Raw genomic sequence first — 25,117 nt, 5'->3', positions numbered from 1 at the left:
CGGTGCGCAATTTTAGGGCGCTATTCTTTCGTTTAGCCCACTCTAATGGATAGCTGGAATGCTATTCTGACACTCAAATTCTTGCATGCTGGCGGTCTGGACCAATAGAAGAGCGCGCAGCCAGGTCTGACAAGGTATCGAATGCGAAATTTTGGCGTACTAATTCGACGGTTTCACGAACTGTTCTGTCTCAGAGCAGTTTCAAGCGCAGTTGTTCACGGACGCACTTAAGCTCGGCAGACAACTGTTCGCTGCTGGCCTGGGGTGCGTGAAATTGTCAAATCTCGCCGTGACCTGAGGTGCTTATGCATTTACTGCACCATTCTATTGTTTTACGTACAGAGAGCAGCCGCTATCACCAGTTACCATGTAAGGTGACTTCTATACGGTTGGTCGGCAAGCAACTGCCGCCCTTTCGGACTCGGTGCGTCTGACACGTGCGCTTTTGTTTCGTTTCAGCCGGCTCGCTGAAGGAATTCGGTCGACTGCTGATGACCATCGAAGACGAGCGGGACCGAATGGTGCGTGCTTCCTTCTCGAGCCCCTATACGTATACGCGGGCCTTTAAGCGAAAGCACCGGTATAGACAACTGAACCTGGATCTAATGCATGCAACGAATCCGCCGGTTACCAGTTTCGGTTTCCCCGGCGTTGCGCAGCTGAGCTCTAGGACGCGAGTTCGATCCCTGCAAGGCGACCGCATTTCGATGGGGGCGAAGCGTAAAAAACGCTAGTGTACTTAGATTAGGTGCACGTTAAAGAGCCCCAGGTGGTCTACATTAATCCGGAATCCCCCCACTACTGCGTGCATCGATATCATGTGGTTTCACCCCGTAAAAGCCCAGAATATAATCAACTTTGAATTTAGTTTCGGTTTCGTTTCCCAAAAGAATTCGTGTCGAGACGTCATGACTCGGAAGATGGTCGCATGGAAGCAGACTATCGTGACGTTTCGGCACTCGCTCGGTCGTCTTCTATGCTGCTGCATCGAGCCGCGCAATAACTTGCTTACGCGAATCCGGCTTCCGTGCCTCGGGAGCGCACCAGCGGCCGCTCTCGGTGTGATGGCCCCCTGTTGCGCTTGTCTTGTAAACTACGGGTCGAGTGGTGGAGACGGAGGGACGATGAACGAGAAACAGATGCTCATGGGAGGAGGGGGAAAGAAACACTACGCTGCAGCGTCCTCGCCGTTCTGTGGATCTTACACGAGTGTTTGAGAGTCGCAAGAAGATGAGTTTCAGTCATTCATTATTCGCTTTATGCAGGGAAAAAATACTCGCACAATGTTTTAGATGCATAGGCAATGGCTAGTAAGACATGCGTTTTGTATTTTCTCGTAACCTGCGAGAGAATGTGCTAGCGGGAAACCTTCGGTTTTTGCGAAATTTGTTCGTTCTTGGTGCGATGTCATTCAACTCTTTTTGCCAAAGTATGTGCGTAGATATATGACACGTTGTCCGTTCGTCTCGATCAGCTTGTCTGCCCTATAGCTTGTTCTCGATATATAGCAAAGTCTTCTCGCCTCCGTCTCGTTGACTGGGATTAGTTTCCGTTGGTCTTCTCTGCATACCGCGTCCATTTGCAGACCCTGCATTCCGCGGACCTTGCCGCTGCGCGTTTCCCGTTTTGTTTATCGTGCGCAGCGTCGACGCTGGGCCCCGGCACTCCTACGTTTATAGCCACGGCCGGAGCGCTGGGAGCTCGAGCGCGCTGTTTTGTTTATCTTTCTCCGCTTGCCCAGCACTGAACGGGCCAGTGCTAAAGAGAAAAAGAGCAACGGAAAGGCCTCCTCCCGTAAGGTCGCGGTCGACCGCGCGTCTCAATATGTTACGCCGCTGGTCGCGGCTAACAGAAACCAGACGTTCGCATATATACTGAACCGGCCCGATTCGCTCGAAAGCTAGATTCCGTAGTGCCAGTTCCTGTCCCATTTCCTTCGCGACGGACGCGGGGGAAAAAAAAGCGCGCGGGTGCCAAGGGCACCGACGACCGGCCGGCTTTTTTCTTTCTGCGCGCCGCTGCGCTTCCCACTCGCTCATCGTCGCTCTCCGAGTTCCGTGCAACGGTCGGGTGTGTGGTGGTGGCTGCCCTCACGTCTCCCACGCGAGAAACGCTAGAACTGTTTTCGATTAGAAGTGTATAAGCGTCGGCGGGCACCGGATACCTTCAAATCATTCGGATACGCTTTCGCGGCGGCGGCGGCGCGCGCGCGCGCATTTCGTTTGCACTGTCTCTCCATATACCGCGGGTCGGTGGGCTCCGAAGTGGGTGGTGGGGGGTCGTGCATTCGAGTCGACGAGCTCCTCTCGTTGCGTGCAGGACGTTGCGAGCCATGCGTGGCCCGTTACGCCGTTGACTTTTGCGTTAGGAAGATCACGCATGATCGCTCCCGAGATCTCGAGAATCGATTGGGTTGTGCTGTGGAAACGTTCAGGCGGCTGCGCGCTGTATGTAGCCTTTGGTGAAATCCTCCGAAAATCCTGCGATCGCACCTCTCGACGTACGGTGTAGAAATATGCTCGGCGGAATCTGGGGGGAACGAACTTTGGAATATACATACTAGCTAGCACTCTTCCGAGACCTAGCTTTGCAAAAGAACATAACATTGAGTATGCCTCGTCTGCCCCCCTCCATCTCTCTCACTTCATTTGGATGGAAGTAAATAGGGGAGAATGTTTGTCCTTTTTACTTAAATCTTTCCCCTTCGTATACCCGAATGTCCCACGTTGCGCTTTAGATAGTGCCGCTGTCCCGACGTTGGTAACTCCTTCGATGTTCAGCATTTAATTGTCTCATTCCAGAAGTGGCCGTGCTGCTCTTGTCCACGTAGGCTCATATTTGTTTATTTAGGAAACTAACCGATGAATTAATCTGGGATTTTTTTTTTTCGTTCTCCGAATTTGAAAGTGGTAAGTAGCAGCGAACCAGCCAACGCCGGCTTCTAGCTAACAGCTGTAGCATGTGAACACGTCACCACTGTGTCATGTTCAAAGCAGGAAGTAAGGACATTTATCAGCACAATGCACAAGCATGCCGGAAGCACCTAGGACGTGACGCGTGGTGTAACACACAGGCCACTTAACGCGAGGTGTCACAAGGGAACTTTATCTGTCGGCATTTGTACGTCCCTAAAACTTCGACAACAGTTTGAACAGTAAGCACAATTGTGTACTGTGCTTACGTACACAGTTACCTAAACACATTTCACGTGTCTGTTGATGACACATGTGTCAGGAGGCGTCATATGGCTCTTTATCGTCGTCGACGAATAGCAATAGGCAGAAGTAATGCAATAAACCTGTCATCAAACAACACAATAAATAACGACCGGGTGTGAGTGGCCGATTATTATTTTTACTATAGCCCAACATGCGCGCTTAGTGGTGCTCAAATGAGCAACTTGACCGTAATTTGCGGCTCTCAAGGGTTCATTAGAACGTGGGAACGTAGACAGGCGTTGAAGCTGAAGTATCTCCCTTTTAACTTTGTCATGGAAGTGTAATTTGTGCGGGGACATCACATGAAAAATCTCAGCTGAAGGCAGAACTTCGCGTTAGCAGTTTAGCGCTGAGGCAGCGGAACCGACGACGTGATTTTATTACTACGTATACATATATAGATTTTCGCGGTATTTTTATAGGTTCTGATCGTTTTTGTGAAGAATAATGTCTACAAAAGTTATTGAACACTTTTTTTTAATGTAGTGTAATTCTCTGTTTAGTATTTGCCGATTAATTAACCTCGGCCAGCCGTACGTAGGCGCTGCCTGTAACGTCGCAGCGCGTTGTTTGAGGAAACCGAGGGTGGCATCACCACTATTTATTATTTTTTTTATTTTTTTCACTGGTGCGCCTTTTTATTCTGGCATAGCGAACGTCCGATCTCGACAAATGTGACCCGTTTTACTATTCTACTGCAGTGCACTGTATATGCCAACCCACCTGCCGCGATGACTTTTATATCCATAGCATTTCGCTTCACAGCGCTATAAGATGGCATTTTCATATATTCAAGTGTCAGCGGCCGCGCGTGCGACGAGTAGAAGTGGCATAAACGCCCGTTGTGTTGAACTTTCGGGGTCCACACGGCTTCTCGGTACAGGCGCCGCCGACGTGTAGGTATATTTCAAGAGAGCAACCCGTCAGTATATATATAGCTTGCAAGATCGAATATTTTTTTTTAATATTATAACTATGCGACTAAGGTTTCAAGACCGGGCGCTCGCACATCGGACGACGCTGAGGAGATAGTACGTGTGCAGCTGCAGGAGAGACGCCGGGTGTGGTGGTGCCTTGGGCGTACGGACGGCCCACGACGCGGGGTGTGGTCGCGCCTATCAGCAAACCTGCCGCGAAATGACACGCTTTCTGACGTGTACATTGCTCGCGCCACTTCTGACGTGGCTGCTGTATATATGTTTCCGCGACACCGCGAGGGTGTCGCCCACAGGGTCACCGGTCAAATTTGGTCAGGAGCGTGTATTAGCAATTGAACCCGTCCGTTCCCGTCGAACTTGGGTGCCTCCAAGCGGGGGCGCTCCCGCCATATTTAATGACTGTACGACCGCCAAACGAGGGCGTACGCATCTAGGCACGCTGCATCGAACTATGGTATACCGTCGAACCGCGACGCAGCGACGGGATGCGGAAAAGGAAGAAGAGAGAAGTTTAAATTCTTGGGTCTTACGGGCTAGAAACAGCGATCTGATCACGAGGCACGTCGTAGTGGGGGACTCCGGATTAATTTTGACCACCTGGGGTTCTTTAGCGTGCATCCAATGCACGGTACAGAGAGGGTTTTTGCACTTCGCCCCCGTCGAAATGCGGCCGCCGCGGTCGGGAATCGAACCTACTACTATCCTCCTGCTTAGCAGCGCAACGCCATATATAGCCGCTACCACGGCGGTCCTTTGTCAGGCGGTATTACGGGGTGTTTGGCTCTTTATACGGTTTTTTTTTTTTTTTTCGGCGATGTCGAAATTCCGCGGCTAGTGCTTCTCGTGGTAACTTCGGCACCAGCTTTCTCGATTCGAGCTTTATATTAAAAGAAAAGAAAAAAATGTTTGCTTGAATGTACAGCAAAAGTGTTATTCTGTACACCATAGAGTTTCATAACAGAATTAATAGAGGGAAATCTGGTGTCATACTGTTCATGCGCCCCTGGTACAGCGCTTCGTTCAGCATGGGAATTGTGGGTTGTACGTGCATGGATTTCTCTAAACTTGGTCCCTTTGGCCTCGAAGAGCCACATGGTTTCCCTCTGTAACCTTTTATTGTCGCATCAAATTTCCTGTATGGTGCGTAATGATTGGTAGCCTCGGTTACCTTGTTATTTATACTATTATATTGTTTTCGGCACATTACATGTAAAAATAACGCCTTAGATTGCCGAAAATAGTCACCCTTGGCGAACTTCATTGTTCGGAAGTCATCAAGATCTAGCGACACGCGGACTTGGCCCGAGACTTATCTACACAATCGAGATTGCATGAAGTAGTTGTCAACGTAAAGCACTCCCCGGCTTTAGAGAAACATGCGATTAGCACGTAATTCACACCTGAAACTGAAAGAACAATAGAAGAAGCCGCAGTTTACTTTCTCAACGAAGCCGCGCCAAATCGTGTCACTATCCACCGTGTCGGACCCGTCATTCCCCATTAGGGTCGTGTGACTGCAATGCCAGATAGTCCTCCTTAATTTCGGCAAAAAGAAAATGCTGCACAATTAGAAATCCGTCATACTGAACATTCTGCTATAGGCGATCCACGTGATTCCAGCGCTGAGGCACCCTTTGCTAAGCGAATGCACGGGACAGTGAACTTCTTTCTGCTCGATATTTTCCAGTCATTCAATAAGGAGGCTTTGGCTTCAGGCGCGCTTGCGAAATTGCTTTATCAATTTAAATAAAGCGTTTTATTATTTGGCTAGTCTCACAACGTTTGCTTTAATCTAAATCGGCGTGTAGTATCATAGTAAACATTGTGGTCATTTACCGACCATAGTACTCTGCGTGCATGTAACGGCGTACTGCTGCTATGTTTGATTGCTGTCGTTGTTGGTGCGCCAGATAGTCACTTAAATTTTTCAGTTATTTTTTATTGCGATAGCGACAGGTGGAAGTTGACGGTATCCAGGGTATACCCCCCCCCCCCTCCCCCCTAGTGCATGCACTGGTCTGACTTAACGGATAGTAAACGTCAAGCTGAATCTATCTAATCCTTTCACGCCGACAGTTTCGCCGTTGGTCCCGCAATTTCGGCACAAGTTACGTGGAACGCCCTGTATATGTGTCAGATGATCAGTAGCGACACACTTTTGAAGTTCTGGAAACTGCCGCACCTCTCGCTCATCATGTGTGGAGGCTGGGAAGCGTTTATAAGATATTTTAATTTGATACTAAAGTTGGTCTCGTTGTGCCAGGCCTGCGCTCTAAAACAAAAAAAATAAGTTTACACCCTTTGGGTCGTATCTTGTCCCCAAACACTAATAGTCATCTGTCTTGTCCGCATTTCCTTTCTTTAACGCTGCGACCCCGGTACTTCCTAGTCACGAAAGGCTTGCGCGTTATCAGCGTGACTCAGCATTCTCGGCAGGAAAGTATCGAGCGCTGAGTTTTCAAGAAAGGAAACGCGAGCAAGGCAGATGACGATTATTGTTTGGGGACAAGATACGACCCAAAGGGTGTAAACTTTTTTTTAGAGTGTGTCGTCATTGACATTATCGTGACGCCGTGACGAATTGACCTCTTAAGTACCGAAACTGGGCTCGTATTCACAAAAAGCTATTACGCTAGAATTGTTCGTAAGGCCAATCACATGATGTGTTTTTTTTTTTTTTAAGATTTAGAGCGTTTGCGTATTCATTTAACGCAGAAGAAAGAATAGAGAGTCGAAAATGTCATGTTGTAGTACTCCTTCACGTTCACGTCGCGCAGGAGGGTTAGCGGGATTGACTTGCGCGACAGGGGGGTCATGACCCGCTTATGCTCGCACCTCTTTTGCAGCAAACAATCGGTCTCTTTCACTTGACACATATATATGGTTTTCCGGTGTCGTAAGTTTCGTTGCCATCCAGCGCTGCCGTAAACGTCTTTTACGAGCGAGCCAGGTGCGTAAGCTTTCGGAAGGTCGCTTTGTTGACTCCAGAAAGCCTGTATAACGATGGCGGTATATGAGAAGCGTTTGGTGCGCCTTTGTACCTCCGTTGTCTCCTCGCGCTACATTCGTCTGCTTGGATCTGCGCAGAAAACTTGCACGGGGCAAGTCGTGCGATGTACGTTCTTTATGCGTCGACGGGCACGAGCTGTGTGGTCAAGACAACCGCGCCCTGCATATATATACTACAAGGAGTTATTCTTGTCAAAGAAAAACTCGACATCTATTAGCGTTTAGGGAATCCTCTATTGTAGACGCCCTCATGAAAATTATTGTGGAGGTGCCTGTTTAAAGGAATGCTGAACGCCAACGACGAGTTGAAAAACATGTATTCGTGCATCCTTTGGCGGCAAAAAAAAAAAAAAAAAAAAACATTCATTTTATTTATTCTTATTTTTGTTTTCAGCCGGGAAGAATTCGTCTTTCTCAAATTTCGCGCCGCAATTGGCCCGAGCTTGTGGGTTGTCTGTTGTGTCTGTGTACGTGCGTGTGCGTGTGTCAGAGTTCGTTAGTTAGTGAACACTCCACTAGCCTCGAGCAGACGCAGATCCATGACGTCACAGGCGATGCGAAAATTTCAATGTGGAGTAGCCACCCGCGCTATTTCCGGGGCTTACTAAGCTTGAGGTTAAACAGGGTTATTGGATAATCTGGCCATCTAATTCGGCCTCTTATGTATCTTCATTGTCGCCTTAAAGGGTTAGTTATACCTTGCACCACGAATGCCAACCAGCCATGCTTATGCTCGCATCTACTACCACCGCAGTTGGAGAACGCCCACAAGACGTTCATTGAGCCCATCGAGCGGTTTCGCAAGGACCACATCGGTGAGGCCAAGGTGAGTGTGGCGGGGCATTGGGCGCGCGCTGCGCTGCAACTTTGCTGGCGCGCGGACCCAAGAGCGCGGGACGTGCTCCGCGGGGCCGAATGTAGCTACTGCGCAGCGGTGGCCACGTCGAGGTCGCGGGTTCGCCGATCGTCACGGCGCACGGCTGCGTGTTGGTGGCAAGACGCGTTGCAACACTGTATGTCGTCCCCGTCAGAGAATGCAAAAAAAAAAAAATGTGTCATGAATCTCAGGTTAATGTTCAGCGGTCATAACTCTGCAGTGTTTTTCCAGCTATATTAACGGCTATACACGTTTTATTATCGCGTTTGTACAAGTTGTATTTGACCCGGCCTCTGTAGCCCGCTATAGACCTGCAAGGCCGGAATGGAATTCATCTGAGCTTGACTCCTGGCTAAGGCGTATTTAACATCTAAACTTAGAGGACACGAGACAAAAGGGAGACGTTGTTGTAGTGTCTCGCTTTTGTTCCGTGTCCTTAGTTTCAGCTCTCCCAGGTACTTACAACGTATCTGCTTTCCATCACGACTGGCAGCGTGTGTTCTTTATAGCTTTGCTTTCGAGCCGCGCAGCGCAGTTTGGTGAAGGGACTAATTGGCACCAGCAGTTACATAGACTGTTAAATGAAGTTCGCTCTATTGCATGGGTGCCTTCTGTCGCTTGCGTCGACTTTTTTGTCGTGGTGTGCACGATATATTGCGTCGGGTCCGGTCCCCCTTCAAGCTTGACGCGTCATGTTGGCGCTGGCACGTGCTTCCCGCCCATCTTGTGTGCAGGAGCGCAAGAAGAAGTTCGACAAGGAGACCGCCCGCTACTGCCAGTCGCTGGAGCGGTACCTGGGACTCTCCGTCAAGAAGGGCGATGCGCACCAGAAAGAGGCAAGTGTCGCATGCACGGAAACCATGCACTGTCGTGCACCGCGAGCCCGTTCGACGCGACGCTGTATTGTGGATGTCGCGTAACCCTTGGAATTCATGTGCCACGCGTGGTAACAGAACGTATATTTATTGAGGTCCGAGAGCCTGCTATAGTCTCGAGCTTCCATAGAGTGTTCGTGGAGGTGATGCGGATAACGGCTCTGCTCGTTTGTTCACATATACGACAGCGGCAATATCCGATGTCCTAACGAGAGTGTGGCGGAGCGGGGTCTGTGCATCGAACGAGCCTTCGCACCAAACGGAAGTTCCGCATTTACAGACCGCGCGGTGTCCCGATCCGCTGCTCAGCGGCAAAACTCTCGCTGTAGCGGAACAGTCTATGTATATAAAGAAAGGATGGCTGCTGCCGTTTCATGCGGCTTACGAGTCGTTGTGGCCGGCCTTTGCCATTTATGTGGAAATTGCCGCCGGAGGACAAGTCTGAAACGAGGCACGCTTGGAGCGTGGTGTTTACCCTGTTCCAAAGTCGTTTCGTCTTCGCGCGGTTGCTGTTTTCGTTTCCATTCCTCGTGTGGCCCCGCGAGCCGTGCGTCGACCGGCCCCCGGGAGCACCGTGAGTGTCGCGTCAGCCAAGGCAACACGCCCTCCGCGCACGCGGTGGGCGAGAGTCCGACGTTGTAATTGCCTCGGGAATCCTGTTAGGCCTACTGTCTATGTCATATGGGGACGCAGCGAAAATCACCATTATCAGATGCGCTTCCTTCCCATTACGACGGCCTGCGTACCGTTGCGTGTTTTTTTTTTTTTTTTTCCCCTTTCTTTCTTTCTTTCTGCAAACAGGGCGTCATCGAACAGGCGTCGACCGGTGTAAACATGGTCGTTGAGACGGATCGCTGTTGTTCAGTACACAGATAACCCACGCTTAACGTTTCGCAGCTCGGTAACGACGGCGCGGCGACGTGTATAACTTTACTACTCTGGAACGACGTTAGGAAAACTCGCCTATCGTTCGCCGGTGTATCCAGCGACAAGCAGCTATTCGCATCCAACTGAACACGCACATTGCCACAGTTCTTTTTTCGAAATGTGTTTTTGTGGGGTGGTGCTGTTAGACGTGTGGTATGACGTTGCCTTCCGTTGCGCTTGGAAGGCAACGTCATACTTTAGTCGAACGTGCACATCGAAGTCTTAACTTTCTATAATGAGGTACCTGGACCGACGAGACCCGGGAGACGCTGTAATACGAACTTTCGGAAATGAAAGCGCCATTCGTTCTATACGTTTCTTTCCCCCCATTTCCATGCCTTCCACAGAGGGGCACGTAGTAGGTTTCCGCGATGTCTTCGGGGGAACTAAACGAGGCACCTTGTTTATATACGTGGCAACTGGCGAAACGGGCGCATTAAGGCGTTCAGCCCTAAACGTTTTTATTGCTGTCATTTCTCGTTGGTGAAAACTTAGATAAATCAACCGTGAACGCCGTATTATAAAGTGCGCTTTACTGATTGTCTGTATGCGAGCCTATAGGCATTACTCGCGGCATGTTTACGTTTAGTACACGCCGATAACAAGTACGCGTTTGGAGCAACTGCTGTCGCCTGCGTGTGCGTCCAGGTTTGTCTAGAGAAGAAAGCGCGAAGGAAAAGCGCCAACGCAACGCCGCCGGCCGGCCTTCGTCGCGCCAGCGGTTTCGATTTTGCGCGGCGGCGTCGCCAACGCCGGCGTCGTTCGAGGGTAGCGTCGGAGCGCTATCGACTGGCGCTCCGCGTAGCGGTCGTTTAACGTAGCGCGTTAGTTGAACGGGGAAAAAAAAATAGGCAACAAAAAAAGATAAACGTCTCCGTTTCAAGCGAGGATCGAAGGATGAAGGCCGTCTTCCCCGCATCGCTCCCGCGTCAGGCGGGGAAGTAAGCTTCGGCGGGGCGAAACCCCGCACGCGTGTTCGTGCTCTCGCGATGGCGTGGCAGAGCCCCGCGATCTGCTGCCGTCGCATGGCGTCGGCCTCCGCGATTGCGCGACGAAGGTAAGTGGGTGTTGGCCGTTCGACGATCGCGTGCCATCTCAGCTGTGAAAGGGGAGCAGGGCGACCTGCGTATTATACAGCTTCCATTTTTGGAGCGTCGTCCTTTCGCGCGTTTTGTCGGTAACGCGTTCTAATACGGACGGCAGCGCGGCAGCGTGTCTCTTTAATTATAACTTCCTTTTGTATGATCTGCCATAGTGTTCGCTCTACGTTGGCTCTTTAGAGGTTGTAATTAGTGCGACGCCTATAGAGTCCGAGTGTCCCCCCTTTCCCGCTCCCACGTTTTCGTGGCCTTGACATCTAGCGTTGGAAGGACAGCGCTCCGCCTCGCTTTTGGTCGGGATGACGAATTTTTATTTGGCTTTCGCCGGGTTCGCGTGTTGTCTGCTGGATTAAGGGTCTCGGGTCACCCCGAATGGTGCCTGCGTACGTCTTTGCCCGCAACCTTGATAAGGCGCGCGGCCTGACGTTTCTCGGACCACGGCCGTGCCGTTGACGTTTCGAAATTGTGCGAAATGCCGAAATGTAAGTGCGGCGGGGATTCGGTAAGCGTATGAAATTGAATAGCTTAAGATTACTTAAGGGAATACTAATTTCATTGCTAAACGGGTGTATTGTGGCGTTAAAATATACGCAGTGACGTCGAACTTATGGCACCAAGTTGGTTTCAGTAAACAAGGTGCTAAGTTTGCTTTCTCTCATAGTGTTCTTTAGCCTGTGAACTGAACATTTTCGCTTGCAGTGGATGATATTGCTATTGTGTTGTATTCCTAATCTGGCAGGTATTTGCGGTGCTTGAAATGGAGAAGATCCACTTCTTCAAAGCATCACTAGAATATGTACTGCTCCTTCAGAAAGTTCAAGAACGCAAGAAGACGGAGTTCGTTGAAACGGTCAGTTAGTCATGACTGTTTACGTTACATGCATGTTGTAGTCCACTTGTTATTGCTCGGGTATTGATTGTTTATTGTTCTTTTAATTGGCAGATACTGAGGTTTATGTATGGCTGGCTGACCTTCTATCACCAAGGTCTGTACTACATTGTTTTTGGTTTAAATAGCTTTAATTTTATATTTATTTTAGTGCTAAAATAAAGACATCAATGTTTAGGTCAGTTCTCAAATAAGGCAAAGTTGCTTTGAAAATTCATGTATGACATTTTGCTGCTTCTAGTTGAGTCTTGTTGCAGCTATTGTGTCTGGATGCAATCACCAATGTGTTTTCAATTTAGTGGCACTATGATCAAACTCATATTTTCCATTCCTCCCCTCTTCCTCCTTTCTTCATTTGATGTGGCCAGTCATTGTGCCCCTTTTAGTGGCATTTGTCAGGTTGCCTTTGATTCTAGTTTGCTTTTCACCTGTGCTATTGGTAAAAATCAAACGCTCATTGTGGGCTCTCAGATTGAGATTTTATAAATTTGTGTTTGTGAAGCGGCCATTGGAAAGATATAAGTTCATTTTCACTACAGACACATCAACACCCTACGAAAAGGAGTAGTACATTGCTAAAGGGGATGTGCCTTATAGCAGCAAATATATCCTGCTCCTTAATTTGGTCGTGTGTGCACGTATTGATTATCAACTTAACAAGGGATTGTTGTACGATCTGTATCCTTATGGGTTCCTTTAATAACAAAGTAGATTTATCTGTTTGTTTCATCGACCCACTTCAGGCCATGAGGTAGCCAAGGAGTTCAACAGCTTCAACACAGACCTGCAGGTTCGGCTCCAGAAGGTGAGCTACAACTGACACACACACTTTGTTTCACGACACACCAAGGGCAAATTTGTCGAGCAAAAGAAAAGAAAAAGTTTAATGCAATATAAAGTACAATTTTACATTTAAGGGGTTCTATTGCCAGTTCTATTGTAACTGCATTTTATCTATAAAAACGCAGAAGACTGAAATTAGGGTGTAAGCAAGCAGAAGATAAGTCAATGGCCAATTCCAGAATATGAGTGAAAGAAAAAAAAAGTATCTCTCCACTCAAACTTTGGTAGCTTTTCATTGTTGATGCATTTCACTCTACATTAACATTATTTCATACAGTCAAATGCTACAATGCAACACTTTCTTTGAAGGAGTTGGCATGCCATGATGGCCAAATCAGACTCGCATCAGTGCCAACAAAAACAAAATGCTTACTTTATTCACTTCCAAGCATGAGCTTTCACCATTGTGATAATAAAAGGTATGCAAATTGATGCACATATGCAGACAAAGTGAACAGGATGAGCACTATGTTTCACCAACTAGCCCAACAAGAAGTACTCCTAGTGAGATAACCAAGCATGCGAGTTGTGGCTCACATGGGCAATGTTATTTCTCCTTCTTATGTGAAGATCCGCATGAACTTGGAACTAGGTAGTATAGTTGGATAGAGCAGTAATCTAAAATGAACAATTCTTCTTGCATTCAATCAGTTTGTTTTTTATGTCTTAATGACACTCAGAATCTGTGCTTGTTTTTCCATCTTTGCTCACAATACAGACAAACCTGTATCCATAAAGGGCTGTATTTTGTTCAATATCGGTGATGCCACCAGCAAGGAAGCGAGAAACTGTTTGTTCTCACGTTACGTACAAGCCTTCTCATTTCTTCATGCTGATAATTCAGTAACCCTATTGCCATACACTTGTGATAAATATCTCCTGGGCTGCATAAAATAATGAAATTATACTTTGATGGCCGGACTTACGTGTATGGAATCTGTGTTTGCACAGGAACATGGCATACAAGTTGGAATGATAGCGTGAGGTGTTCATGGAATTTTCACCTGCTTGCTCTTACATGCAGGGTATACAGAAAATAGCAAATTAGTGTGGCTCTGTGATTATCGTCATTTTAGCAGATTGTCTCTGTAGTGATTGGAATGCAGACACATACAGAGCCTCGTAACTTTGATAAATTGTCCTTCAACATGTATGAAAGTCTGGTAAACTTTTTTTTTTTTTCATTTCTCTGTCCACTAATTGAACGTACGTTAATGTGACTTGTTCTTGTCCCATGTGTGACTGCAGACAAGGGAGAACTTTGAAGCAACACACAATGAAGCAGAACACTTGATGAAGAGAATGTTGGAGGTGCGTACAACGGTAATGCTCGCTGCTTCATCCATCCCATGTCATGCATATTACTTCAGATGCACGGCTTTGTGGTTTGTCTTGATCAAGTGTGAGTTTTGGGCCAGCTTTCTTTTTTTTTTTTTCACTTGCATATCAAGTAATGATTTTCTGGTTTTTCTGACCTTCATTTGTTATGTTTATTCACATCACGGATGCGGTAAATACCATTCATTATGATAGCAGTTGCAGCAAAGTAGTCACTGTGCATTGAGAAAAGGAATCTAATCATATTCTCATAATTTATATCAAACTTATGTCATAATTTCTGTACAAACTAAATATCAGTGGTTCATGTTTCTGCGTTAGATTTTCATTTTGGGCAGAATGATACAGAAACTGTGTTTTCATAACAGCCTCCTGAAGGATGAATTGCAAGTTTTGGTGGCCCTTTACAGTGTAGTGCAAAACTGAATACTGTGTTATGGCTGTTATTTAATTGAACTTTATTATCTCTTTGCCAGATTATATTTCACTTGCATTAGTGTCCTTTTATCTCAGACAGTTTGTTACTGGAGTCATTATCAACAATTGTATTAGTCAGCGTTAAAATTAAAATTGTAAGTTAATGCTAGAAAACACTGAAAGCTTACTGCCTGCGCAACTAAGAATCTTGTGCAACTTAGAATTTGTCATTTTGCACCATGCACCATGTTTACCATTGCATACTTCATCATTTATTACATTTTTGCATTTTTGCATTTTGTGATTCGTTTTCATTTGCTCAAGCACATTTCACCTCATGCAAAGCTTTTTCTTACTTTGTCAATATTTTGCTTATTCTTAAATTTGCATGCTCATAACTGTTTGATGTTATGCAGGCTTTCTTTTCTTGTTATCCACTGCATTGTTCTAAGAATACTGCATTTCTGATTTATTTACCATGTTTCTTTACTGCATGTGTGCTGAAAACAAAACAGATTAGTTAGCCTTCTTCCTGCTTGATTAATTCTACTGCTGAACGATAAACATTTGCTGATTGAGGCACAATTGTCCCATTTTAATTGCAGTGTTGCAAAATCGTCGTAAGGTAACTTTTGGCTCTTTTGGCTTTAACCACCAAAAAGTTCTCAACAGTCCAGCACATTGCTTTCAACGTGAAGAAAAAATGTTGACTCATTCTACCATTTTATTTGTTACAGAGAACAGAATTACCTTAAGTAAGCACAAATAAAGGTGAAAGCATTAAGTTTCATATATGCATACATGCCTGATTATTTGCTTTGGTCAGCATGTGTGACAAACAGACCTTTTGTCAGTCTGTGTTGCTATCAGTTCATGACATCCTCGTTGGCAGTATTCAGTAGGGCAGGTTCATAGTGCAAGTGTCAGCAGCCTCTTGGTTGTGTTATGGTTGGTAGTCAGCCTCTTGGAGCAGTGAAAAAGTACATTTATCTAGGCCAGTTGTCACAAAGGATCTAGTTGAAGAATAAGAATAATTGGTCCACATTTGGGCAGGAACTCCAAAGTTGCAAATAGAATATTACCAATATCCTTCAAGAGAAAAAATATAATCACCATATTCTGCCAGTACCAAGCAATGGGGCTGAAACCTTAAGGCCAACAAACTCTGAAGGAATCATGTACTGACCAGTAGAAACCAGCATTTAAGGTATATAACGGTATGACGCGGAAGTTAAAACATGAGTGATGTTTACTTGAAATTAAGAAGAAACAGAGTTGGGTAGCCCATTTAATACAAAGAAGAGATAACCAAAGGTGTGGAGAGTACAACAATCGTTACTAAACTAAGGGAAATGCAGTCAAGGTTGATGTTTGAATGATAGCGTGAAAACCTACATGGGACAAAAAAAAAATACAGAACGACACAATGTTTTGTGTCTTTCTTTCATCCTGTGTAGCTTTTCGCGCTACCATTCAAAGACTCATCAGTACCAAATTGCCCAGTTTACGATACTACTATGTCAAGATTGCCAGGTAGTTAGATGGAGCGATGAGGCTAGGAAATCTGCAAGAGGTAGGATTGGTTCAGTTGATGCCGGGCAGGTGTGATCAAATACCTCAGGGAAAAGCCTTTGTCCTGCAGTGGACCTAAATAGCAGCCAAGTCCTCCTGATTTGCATTATGCTTGTGTATGTGCATGTAAATCTGCTGTCATGCATGTGAATGTCTGCTAGGGGTGTTACGCACAAGTATTACATCGGTGTGTGTGTTCGTGTGTGCATGTGTTCTTTTTCTTTGGTTCTTTTTCGCTCACGCACTTGGCCTGCCGTGTGGAACCCTCCTGACCCCTCCCTCAGAAGCCCCAGGACTCTGGTTGCCTAAACAAAATGTACACTAGGCAAGGTTACCTCTTCCTCATGGAAAAAAGTGAGTCCTTTGTCAAGTTTGCACTTCTGTGGCTTCCAAGACAATACCACTGTTGCAATGATGGGTACAATTGAGGTTGATTACTAAAGATATGTATGGAATGGCATGAGCATTTTACCAGTACTCTTGCCTAGGTTTTAGACTTGGAGGCTGACAAAAAAACTTGGAAGTACGCTTAAGCCGCTTAAGCTTCGCCTTTAAGACTGGAACGCAATAGCGTTATTGGATGCCATTGACGCCGACACCGTATTTTCTGTGACATGGGGCCCGATCAAAATTTAGAAAGGCTCGGTTTTCAACATTCTCCTCAATGTTGATTAGAAATAAAGTACAGTGAAATACCTTTAGAATTGGAGGACGCTTAAGCTTCGCCTTTAAGTGTGGAACGCAATAGCATTTAAAGACCTCTGGCTACTTATCAGGCATTTTTCTCGTATATTCATATTACAATCCGACGCTATCACGTCTAGGATGTGGTTAAGTCGTACTTTACGATTTTTCTGATAGATTTTACTTTGAGAAATTAAATTTTTGTTCACTAACAAGAGCCTTGCCTCACGCGAACAGCCTGCCTGGTCGGGGTGGTTCGGGATGATGTGGTTCAGCATGATTATTTTCACCAGGCGGCGATGCTTACGCCGACACAGATGCCGAATTTTCTGTGACAAGGGGCTCTTAACGCTATCGCGTTAAGCTTCTCAAAAGTGAGAATGAGGGAATGAGTCGTGAAAAGGAAAAGGATGCCACTAATATTTAGTCGTAGAATGTGAGCTGTGTTGGTTTTATAATGATTAGTTGTGCAACTGGATAATTAGTTGGCCTGGACATTAGTATTTAATTGCCATTTTTATTCAGCAGTTAATCAAACATCTAGTAGTGTTAATTTACATCTAAAGAAAAGGTAAGACCTACACACTTTGGCCTAGGCAGCTATTCTCACTTTCAGGTTGTCAACACTGAGGATAAAATGGCATTTACAAAACAGCCACCCTGTAATTGGTCCTGGCTAGTGTTTTACACTTATAGTTAATGCCATTAAGCTCTTTGAGACTGCTGTGGAAATGTGAAAATAACATTGCTCACTACCTCAATACAGCAGGGACGTAGTGTGTTTGTATGGAAACTATCCCGAAACAATTATGAGCAGAATTTTAAGGAACATTTGACTTGCATGGCTTCATCTGATGAAATAGTGAAAAAAAAAAAAAAAATTGAATGCACCTAAAGCATTAACAATATCTTTCTTGGTCATTTTTCCTGCCTAATGTTCCATCTGAAATTAAGAGAGATGCGATACGTGAAAAACAACACTGGTGATCTCTTATTGTAACAAGATTTCTACCAAGGGAAAGGAATTTCGTTTGGGCTGGCTTAAAATCTAGTGGAGTTGGTGAGAGTCAGGAAATGAACAAGTATAAGTAATGAAAAACACTCATTGAAAAATGCAGCAAGTGTATACAGTCGAACCTGGATATATCGAACCCACATATAACAAATTATTGTGTATACCGAACAGCAGTAGAATTGCCTTGAAAATTTTTGTATAAAATTTGTATTTTATCTATCGAAATACCTATATATATCGAACTTTTTGTGATCCCCTTCGGATTCGATATATCCGGGTTTGACTGTAGTAGCGACTTGAAAGGGCGGATATCTACAATTTCATATGACACCAAAAGAAAGGAGTGTTAATCTACAAATTCTGTTGATACCTACTCAGATCTTTTGAAGAATCTTCACTCGCATGGTTTCAAAAAAAGGCTGTTGTCTTTGTTGATGCAGGACACATTACAACAATATGGAACAAGCACTACTGTCAATACCAGAAGGAAAACCGCAAGTTCACCATGATACCATACGCCCAAACAGTGGGCAAAATTGTAAGTGCTCACTGGTTTAATTTTTGCCGCATGTATGTTGTTGTTGTTGGTCTGTTGAGCAACTGAATTTGGTAAATTGGCAAGTTTCAGCTGTAATTGGCTCACGGATGCTGCACCCTGTGGTTTATGTTATCTAGCATCATTTTTTTCATGGAAACCTTTACTTTGTGTTCACTTTCTACTTTGTATGGTGTTTCAGACAACAACAGACACCTTCTGCCTCAAAGAATGCATCAGGTAACACACACTTTTTTTTTAACAGACATGGATAATATTTAATGTGGAATTTACCTAAATAGTTACACCAGATGCCTTGGTTTGCATTTCTGTAGCTGTCCTTCATTTGCACTTCACTTGATACCTTAATTTAAGACGGCAATGATGTTTTTAATTATCAAAAGAAATGTTTAAAGTACATAATACAGTCAGACCCAGGTATATCGAACCCACATATAACAAATTATTGTGTATAACAAACAGCAGTAAAATCCCCTTGAAAATTTTTGTATAAAGTGTTGGATTTTATATATCAAATTACCTATATATCGAACATTTTTGTGATCCCCTTCAGATTCTATATATCCAGGTTCGACTGTATAAGTTATATATAAAGCAAATAGTGTTTTTGGTGGCTTTGTTGTGTTCAGTATTTTCGTTCGTTCTAATTTTCATTCATGTAACTTCAGTTTTCTGTGCATGTATTAACCCTTACTGTAAATAACCTAGTACAAACAGAGCTGGAGTCCTAAGAATCTGCAGGCACCACAGATTATTGGAGATTCATAGCTAGCAAATTTAGTTGAAACAAAAAAACTCTTGCCTTCACATCTGTGCGCTAAGCCATCACAGATCAGTGTTCTGTATATATTCACCATGCGCACACAATTGCAACCATAGGCATGTTTGCAGGAGGGAGGGAGTAGGCAAAGGAAGCAATGGCGACTGTAAGCCTGCTGAAGGGAGCCCAGATTTGGCATACAGCATTTGGTCTTTTCTGAAAAACTGTGGGGTCTGAAACGGGCGCTTGGAACAAAGGAATGACAACACAGTAGTGCAAGCAACCAAAAGGGCATTTATTACGCTTTTTATATAATAAGTCCATTCATGATTGCGTTGTGCTGAGTTTTACCCTGGCAAAAAAATTTACGAAGGAGAGAACAAGGACACAGACGGATGAAGCGCTTCATCCATCCGCGTCCTTCTTCTCTTTGTTATTTTTTTTTCCAGTGTAAAACTCGATGCAATGTAATCATGAACGTGCGCCAACTAGCCCCTTTCATTGCTTTACAATAAGGCCAGCTAGCTGAATTACTGCAAATATGAACATGCTGATGGGCACTGACGAATCGAGGAAGTCCGACTCACCGCGACAGGATACCGAGCGAATATGTTCACCCCATGCGGTACACGAACTCCTAATAGTTTCTGTGTACACTTACGCTAACGGCCGTGCTCGTCCATCCTGGTGTCCCACTTCGAAGCCTTTCGCAGGATGGCCCCGCAAAGTGTGGCGGCGGGTGCACGAAACATCCGCACACCCAACCGACCCCGTGCCAAAGAGGGGCTACTCCCTTTTGCGTTGAGTAACCCCGCCATTAGGTGGCATTAGCAGCTCAACACTCACGCCATCTCTCATGCTATTCTGCAACTACCAACCGCCGCCAGTGGATAGTTACACGGGGAAGCTGGATTACAGGAGACTCAAGAGCCATGTGGGGAAAACATCAGGGGACACAAGAGAGTCGAGCGTCCCCACAAAACAGATTATCAATACAGATGATTGGGAACAGTGTCATGGGTAGAGGCCGGATCTTTAGGCATTAAAAAAGCATGTTTTAGGTGCCAAAAATAGGCAGGCAAAACAATGTTTTAGGCCACCAATGTCGTAAATATAGGCACAATCAATTTTTACATAAATGCAAACAATTTCAAATGAAGACGTGCACAGCCTATATCTACGATAGGAAAACAAGAAATGTTATTGCCTACAATGGCACAAAAGCGCCAACAGTTGAACATAGCCGTGCAATTGTCCCATAGAACTGCTGAACTATTGACGATCAATTGGCTTAATTCAATAAGCACACTGCTCATATTCATGTTCAATGGCCACTGTACTCGAGCGTCGCATATAGTGAAACAGGCATGAAAAAGAAGCTGGGAATACTTGGAAGCTGGGAATACTGATTAAAAAAGCGATACTTTATGTCTGCCTGACGCAATTAAATTAAGACACAACAAAAATAACAAATGCAAGAGAGACTATGATTTATTAAGAAATTAACATGTTCTTACATGAGGACTGTTCTATAGGTACAACTCTTGGCAATTTTCTCATATACAGTGCCATTATCCGAATTGTATACAGGCAAGACGTTTCAACACTGCCAAATACACTCCCGCCCACTTGAAGTGCACATGTCTGAAGAAATCTGTTTGGAGAGCACACGGAATAGTCTAATAATCACTGTGAAGATTGTGTAAACAATAGCAAACTACCACCATCTCCAGATTTTTGGATTCAAAATTGTGCCTCTTGTCACTGAGAATGATCTCATACACTGAGAAGGAACGCCCGACGGCGATGAACACCTTAAAAAAGTAAATTACAAACAAAACAAAAGCCGCATGCACATCACGTTTTTCTTTCTTCTTTTGCTCTTCACTCTCCTTTCCCCTGAAAGCTCTCCGCGGTTTCGCATTCGCCAACCGCTCGCGCAATGTCAGCGCTGCGGCGTATGCTGGCCGGCGCGTCTTATTTCAATGCTGCTAGCACTTGTTTTCTGGGAATTGGTTGAACTAAAGGACAAGATTGAACCCCATTGTGTTCCGAACAGTCAGTGTTGCCTGGTAACATGAATAACGGTCTCTAACTGCACTCAAAAGCGAAACTTGCGGCTAAATAGTGCTCATATAGGCGCCGATATTGAAAATAGGCATTTATAGGCATTTAGGCACAAAGGCCAAAATAGGCATTTATAGGCACTAATAAAATGCTATAAAAGCCCTTCTTAACCTCTAATTCATGCTCATATATCCAAGTGGGGCGATAGGAGCGCAGTGAACAAAAAAGGCATTTGCCTAAAATCCGGTCTCTAGTCATGGGCTTTGGTGAAGCCAAATGTACAGAATAGTGAGCGCAAGTGTCATATTCCTTCATTTCTGATTAAATATTCTTGAATGACTCCATTTGAGATGCTTGGCAAATTTTCATCTAACCACTAACTAATATGAAAATAATGGGAGCTGGTGAGAGTACCAAGTGCATAAAGAGCTACAGCATGAAGGTTAGGCCACAGCTGACTCCTAGCAGGCAACCCTGTGTGAGTCATAAATGATGATGATGTTACTGAAGTTACTTTATGAACTGCATACCTTCAGGGCATGTTTTGAGCTTGGTCAGCAGCTGTACTAACCTGCTGCAGTGACTCAGTGGCTGTGTCATTCTGCTGAGCACAAAGTTGTGGGTTCAATTCTCAACCGCATTCCGATGAGCACAGAATTGAAAATGCATGTGCGCTTAGATTTTGGTGTATGTTAAAGGATGCCAGATGGTTGAAATTAATCCGGAGCCCACAACTATGGCTTTCTTCATAGCTTACTGTGCAGCTTCTGGGTATTAAACCCCACTATTTTTATAGGCTATATTTATGTCCACTGCAGGACTCTCCCTTCGATCTCTAATTACCCCTGTATTGCGCTAGCTAATTCCAACTTGCGCCTGCAAATTTCCTAACTTCATCACTCCACCTAGTTTTCTGCTGTCCTCGACTGCACTTCCCTTCTCTTGGGATCCATTCTGTAACTCTAATGGTCCACCGTTTATCCAACCCTACGTATTACGTGGCCTGCCCAACTCCATTTCTTCCGCTTAATGTCAACTAGAATATTGGCTAGCCCCGTTTGTTCTCTGATCCACACCACTCTCTTCCTGTCTCTTAACGTTAGGCCTAACATTTTTTGTTCCATCGTTCTTTGTACACCCTTTAACTTGTTCTCGAGCTTCTTTGTTAACCTCCCAAGTTTCTGCCCCATATGTTAGCATCGGTAGAATGCAATGATTTTACACTTTTCTTTTCAATGACAGTGGTAAGCTCCCAGTCAGGATTTGGTAATGCCTGCCATACCCAATTTTATTCTGTAAATTTCTTTCTCGTGATCAGGGTCCCCTGTGAGTAATTGACCTAGATAAACGTACTCCTTTACAGACTCTAGAGGCTGACTGGCGATCCTGAATTCTTGTTCCCTTGCCAGGCTATTGAACATTATCTTTGTCTTCTGCATATTAATATTCAACCCCACTCTTGCACTTTCTCGGTTAAGGTCCTCAAATCTTTCGCTATAATTCGTCCCCATTGTTGCTGAATAGGACAATATCATCTGCAAACCGAATATTGCTGAGATATTCGCTGTTAATTCTCACTCTTAAGCCTTCCCAGTCTAAGAGCTTGAATACTTCTTCTAAGCATGTAGTGAATAGCATTGGAGAGATTGTGTCTCCTTGCCTGACCCCTTTCTTGATAGGTAACTTTCTACTTTTCTTGTGGAGAACCAAGGTTGCTGTGCAATCCTTGTAGATATTTGCCAATATATTCACGTATTCATCCTGTACTCCTTGGTTACGTAATGCCTCTATGACTGGTGGTATCTCTACTGAATCAAATGCTCTTTCATAATCTATGAAAGCCATATAGAGAGGTTAATTGTACTCCACAGATTTCTCTATTGATGACATGGATATGATCCATCGTAGAATATCCCTTCCTGAAGCCAGCCTGTTCTCTTATCGGCTGTAATACAGAGCAAAGGATGGCTTGCTTATGTGTAATTTAAATTGACTGGAACACTTCTTGAAATGTGTTACTCTATCAACAAATATTCTCCTGTATTCATAGAAACAGCGTGATATTGGCGGTTAAAGAAATAACTCCTAATTTTATCTTGACACTGCAGCAAAACCTTTCAACAAATACTGTGCGTATGCTCCAAGTGTTCACTGTTGTAGATTCCTCACCTATAATTAAGCATGCACAACAGTTTAGTTCATAAGTATGTGCTTCACTTCTTCATTCTTGTTAATGCAGTCTTTTACTATAAAGCTTCTGTAGTGATGCGCAGTGCTGTCATCGCTTGATGATGGCCTGGCCTTGGAAATTGGTGATGCTTGACACAGGCACTCTGCTGGTGCTGTGTTGTGAAACTTTGAGGCTGTGCAGATGAAGCACATTATGGGAGCATGCAGTTGATATTGTCTTCATGTGTCATCAGCATGCACCTAACCCTGCAGAAAAATTTTACTTGCATTCTCCTAATTTTGTGTGATTTATTTGCGTGGAGGTGATGCAAATTTTTATTTCATTATGACAGCTCTGTCATTTCTGTATGAATACTAATAAAGGAAATACAAAATTGTGAGAACCCTTATGTAACCTTTCACTTAGAAAGTGCCGACAAGAACGCCTACAGATTGAAATATTTTGCATGGAAATTTTTACCTGCCTTTAATGGAAAAAGAGCATCTTTATTAAGTTCCTATTATCAGTTCCTTTAAGTGCTTTTTGGATGGTGGCGCTAGCAGCAATAAAAGTTGAGTGTTGCAAGTGTTCTTTGCACTCTTTTTTTTTTAGACGGATGAATGACAGCATAGACAAGCGCTTCTGCTTTGATTTGACAGCATCAGATCGTCCCGGCTTGACGTACACATTCCAGGCGCTGAGCGAAGACGATTGCAAACAGTGGCTCAATGCCATGGATGGCAGGGAACCTGTGAGTCACCTATTTCATGTTCCACTTGAAGGACACACTGCCCAAGAAACATTGGAAATCTGAGTCACAGACATAAGGGTAACATCAAAGAAGGCAATGCCAACTTATATCTAGGGTCCTTCATTTTCGGGTAAAACCCAATAATGCCTGATTTTCAAACACCAACCAAAATTTCTGAACATAGAGTTCAACCAGATTTCACCTCTATGTTTGCACTTTCGTAAACGATAATAATAAATGCAGATGTTAATTACCATGGTGGCTTAGTGGTTTTCCCTTTCGCTGCTAAGCCCCGAGAATGTGCCGGCCATGGGGGCCACATTTCGATGAGGTCTATATGAAAAAGCACCTGTGTATTGTGCATTTGGTGTACATGAAAGAACCCCAAGTGGTCAGAATTAATCCGGACTCCCCATTACGCCATGCCTCATATGGCACATACCCCAAAATGTAATTTAGTGCAGGTGTTACAAATCTAATGAACACTGCCCAACTTCTGACAAGTGATCTAGATATATCATTATATTAATATTATTAATGCATGAATGTGTTGTATCTTTCGTTTCCACCTAACACTGTCAGCCAATACAGTCAAACCTCGATATAACGAAGTTGTACTTCCAGCGAAAAACTTTGTTATATCGAGGTTTCATTAATTCAATAGAACTAAGATGGGGAAATAAAAGCAGTTCGTTACATCGCGAATTTCATTAAATTGAGCTTCGTTGTATCGAGGTTTGACTGTACCGGCATATATAAAAATATGTTTTCAGCACCAGCCAAGGTGCTGAATATGCCAGGGAGTTGAGTGATCAAAAGGTTTTTGCTTTTTTTGTAGCCGCATTTACAAGAATACAACAATGGGATAGCACACCGCATTTTTCGCACATTGCATACCTGAAAAAAGCAGTAATGCACTAGGAAGTAAATTAACACAGTGCTGATGTTGCTTTGCATTGTGAACTGTAGCAATGACATTGAAAAGATGTTTCCCCAGCAACATTACTTTCTAAGAAGAGTGGCTGACTTGTCTAGTGGTATTTCATTCATTTTTTTGCAAGAGCATATATTTGGAACCACTAAAACAGGGTGATAGCAGACAAATACGAAA

At 44.5% G+C, this 25,117-nt stretch overlaps 1 protein-coding gene across 2 annotated transcripts in view; it reads left to right on the top strand.

The window, feature by feature from the left end:
* The window catches only part of LOC119450012 (rho GTPase-activating protein 26), a 62,490-nt gene that overhangs the window by 8,259 nt on the left and 29,114 nt on the right, over positions 1 to 25,117 (top strand). Inside the window, exons 3-13 of one of the 2 annotated variants that reach the window (XM_037713345.2) lie at positions 460 to 521; positions 7,920 to 7,991; positions 8,777 to 8,878; positions 11,684 to 11,794; positions 11,888 to 11,930; positions 12,577 to 12,638; positions 13,925 to 13,987; positions 16,288 to 16,357; positions 18,143 to 18,240; positions 18,440 to 18,477; positions 23,868 to 24,006. In XM_037713345.2, the coding sequence (XP_037569273.1) occupies positions 460 to 521; positions 7,920 to 7,991; positions 8,777 to 8,878; positions 11,684 to 11,794; positions 11,888 to 11,930; positions 12,577 to 12,638; positions 13,925 to 13,987; positions 16,288 to 16,357; positions 18,143 to 18,240; positions 18,440 to 18,477; positions 23,868 to 24,006 (860 nt within the window). Of the gene's footprint in view, positions 1 to 459; positions 522 to 7,919; positions 7,992 to 8,776; positions 8,879 to 11,683; positions 11,795 to 11,887; positions 11,931 to 12,576; positions 12,639 to 13,924; positions 14,000 to 16,287; positions 16,358 to 18,142; positions 18,241 to 18,439; positions 18,478 to 23,867; positions 24,007 to 25,117 lie in introns of both variants that reach the window. The other variant, XM_037713344.2, reaches the window with a different exon arrangement.

Source organism: Dermacentor silvarum, chromosome 4, assembly GCF_013339745.2.
Source record: "Dermacentor silvarum isolate Dsil-2018 chromosome 4, BIME_Dsil_1.4, whole genome shotgun sequence".
Lineage (NCBI taxonomy): Eukaryota > Metazoa > Arthropoda > Arachnida > Ixodida > Ixodidae > Dermacentor > Dermacentor silvarum.
The sequence above is the reverse complement of the archived record's forward strand: the minus strand, read 5'-3'. Positions and strand labels throughout refer to the sequence as shown.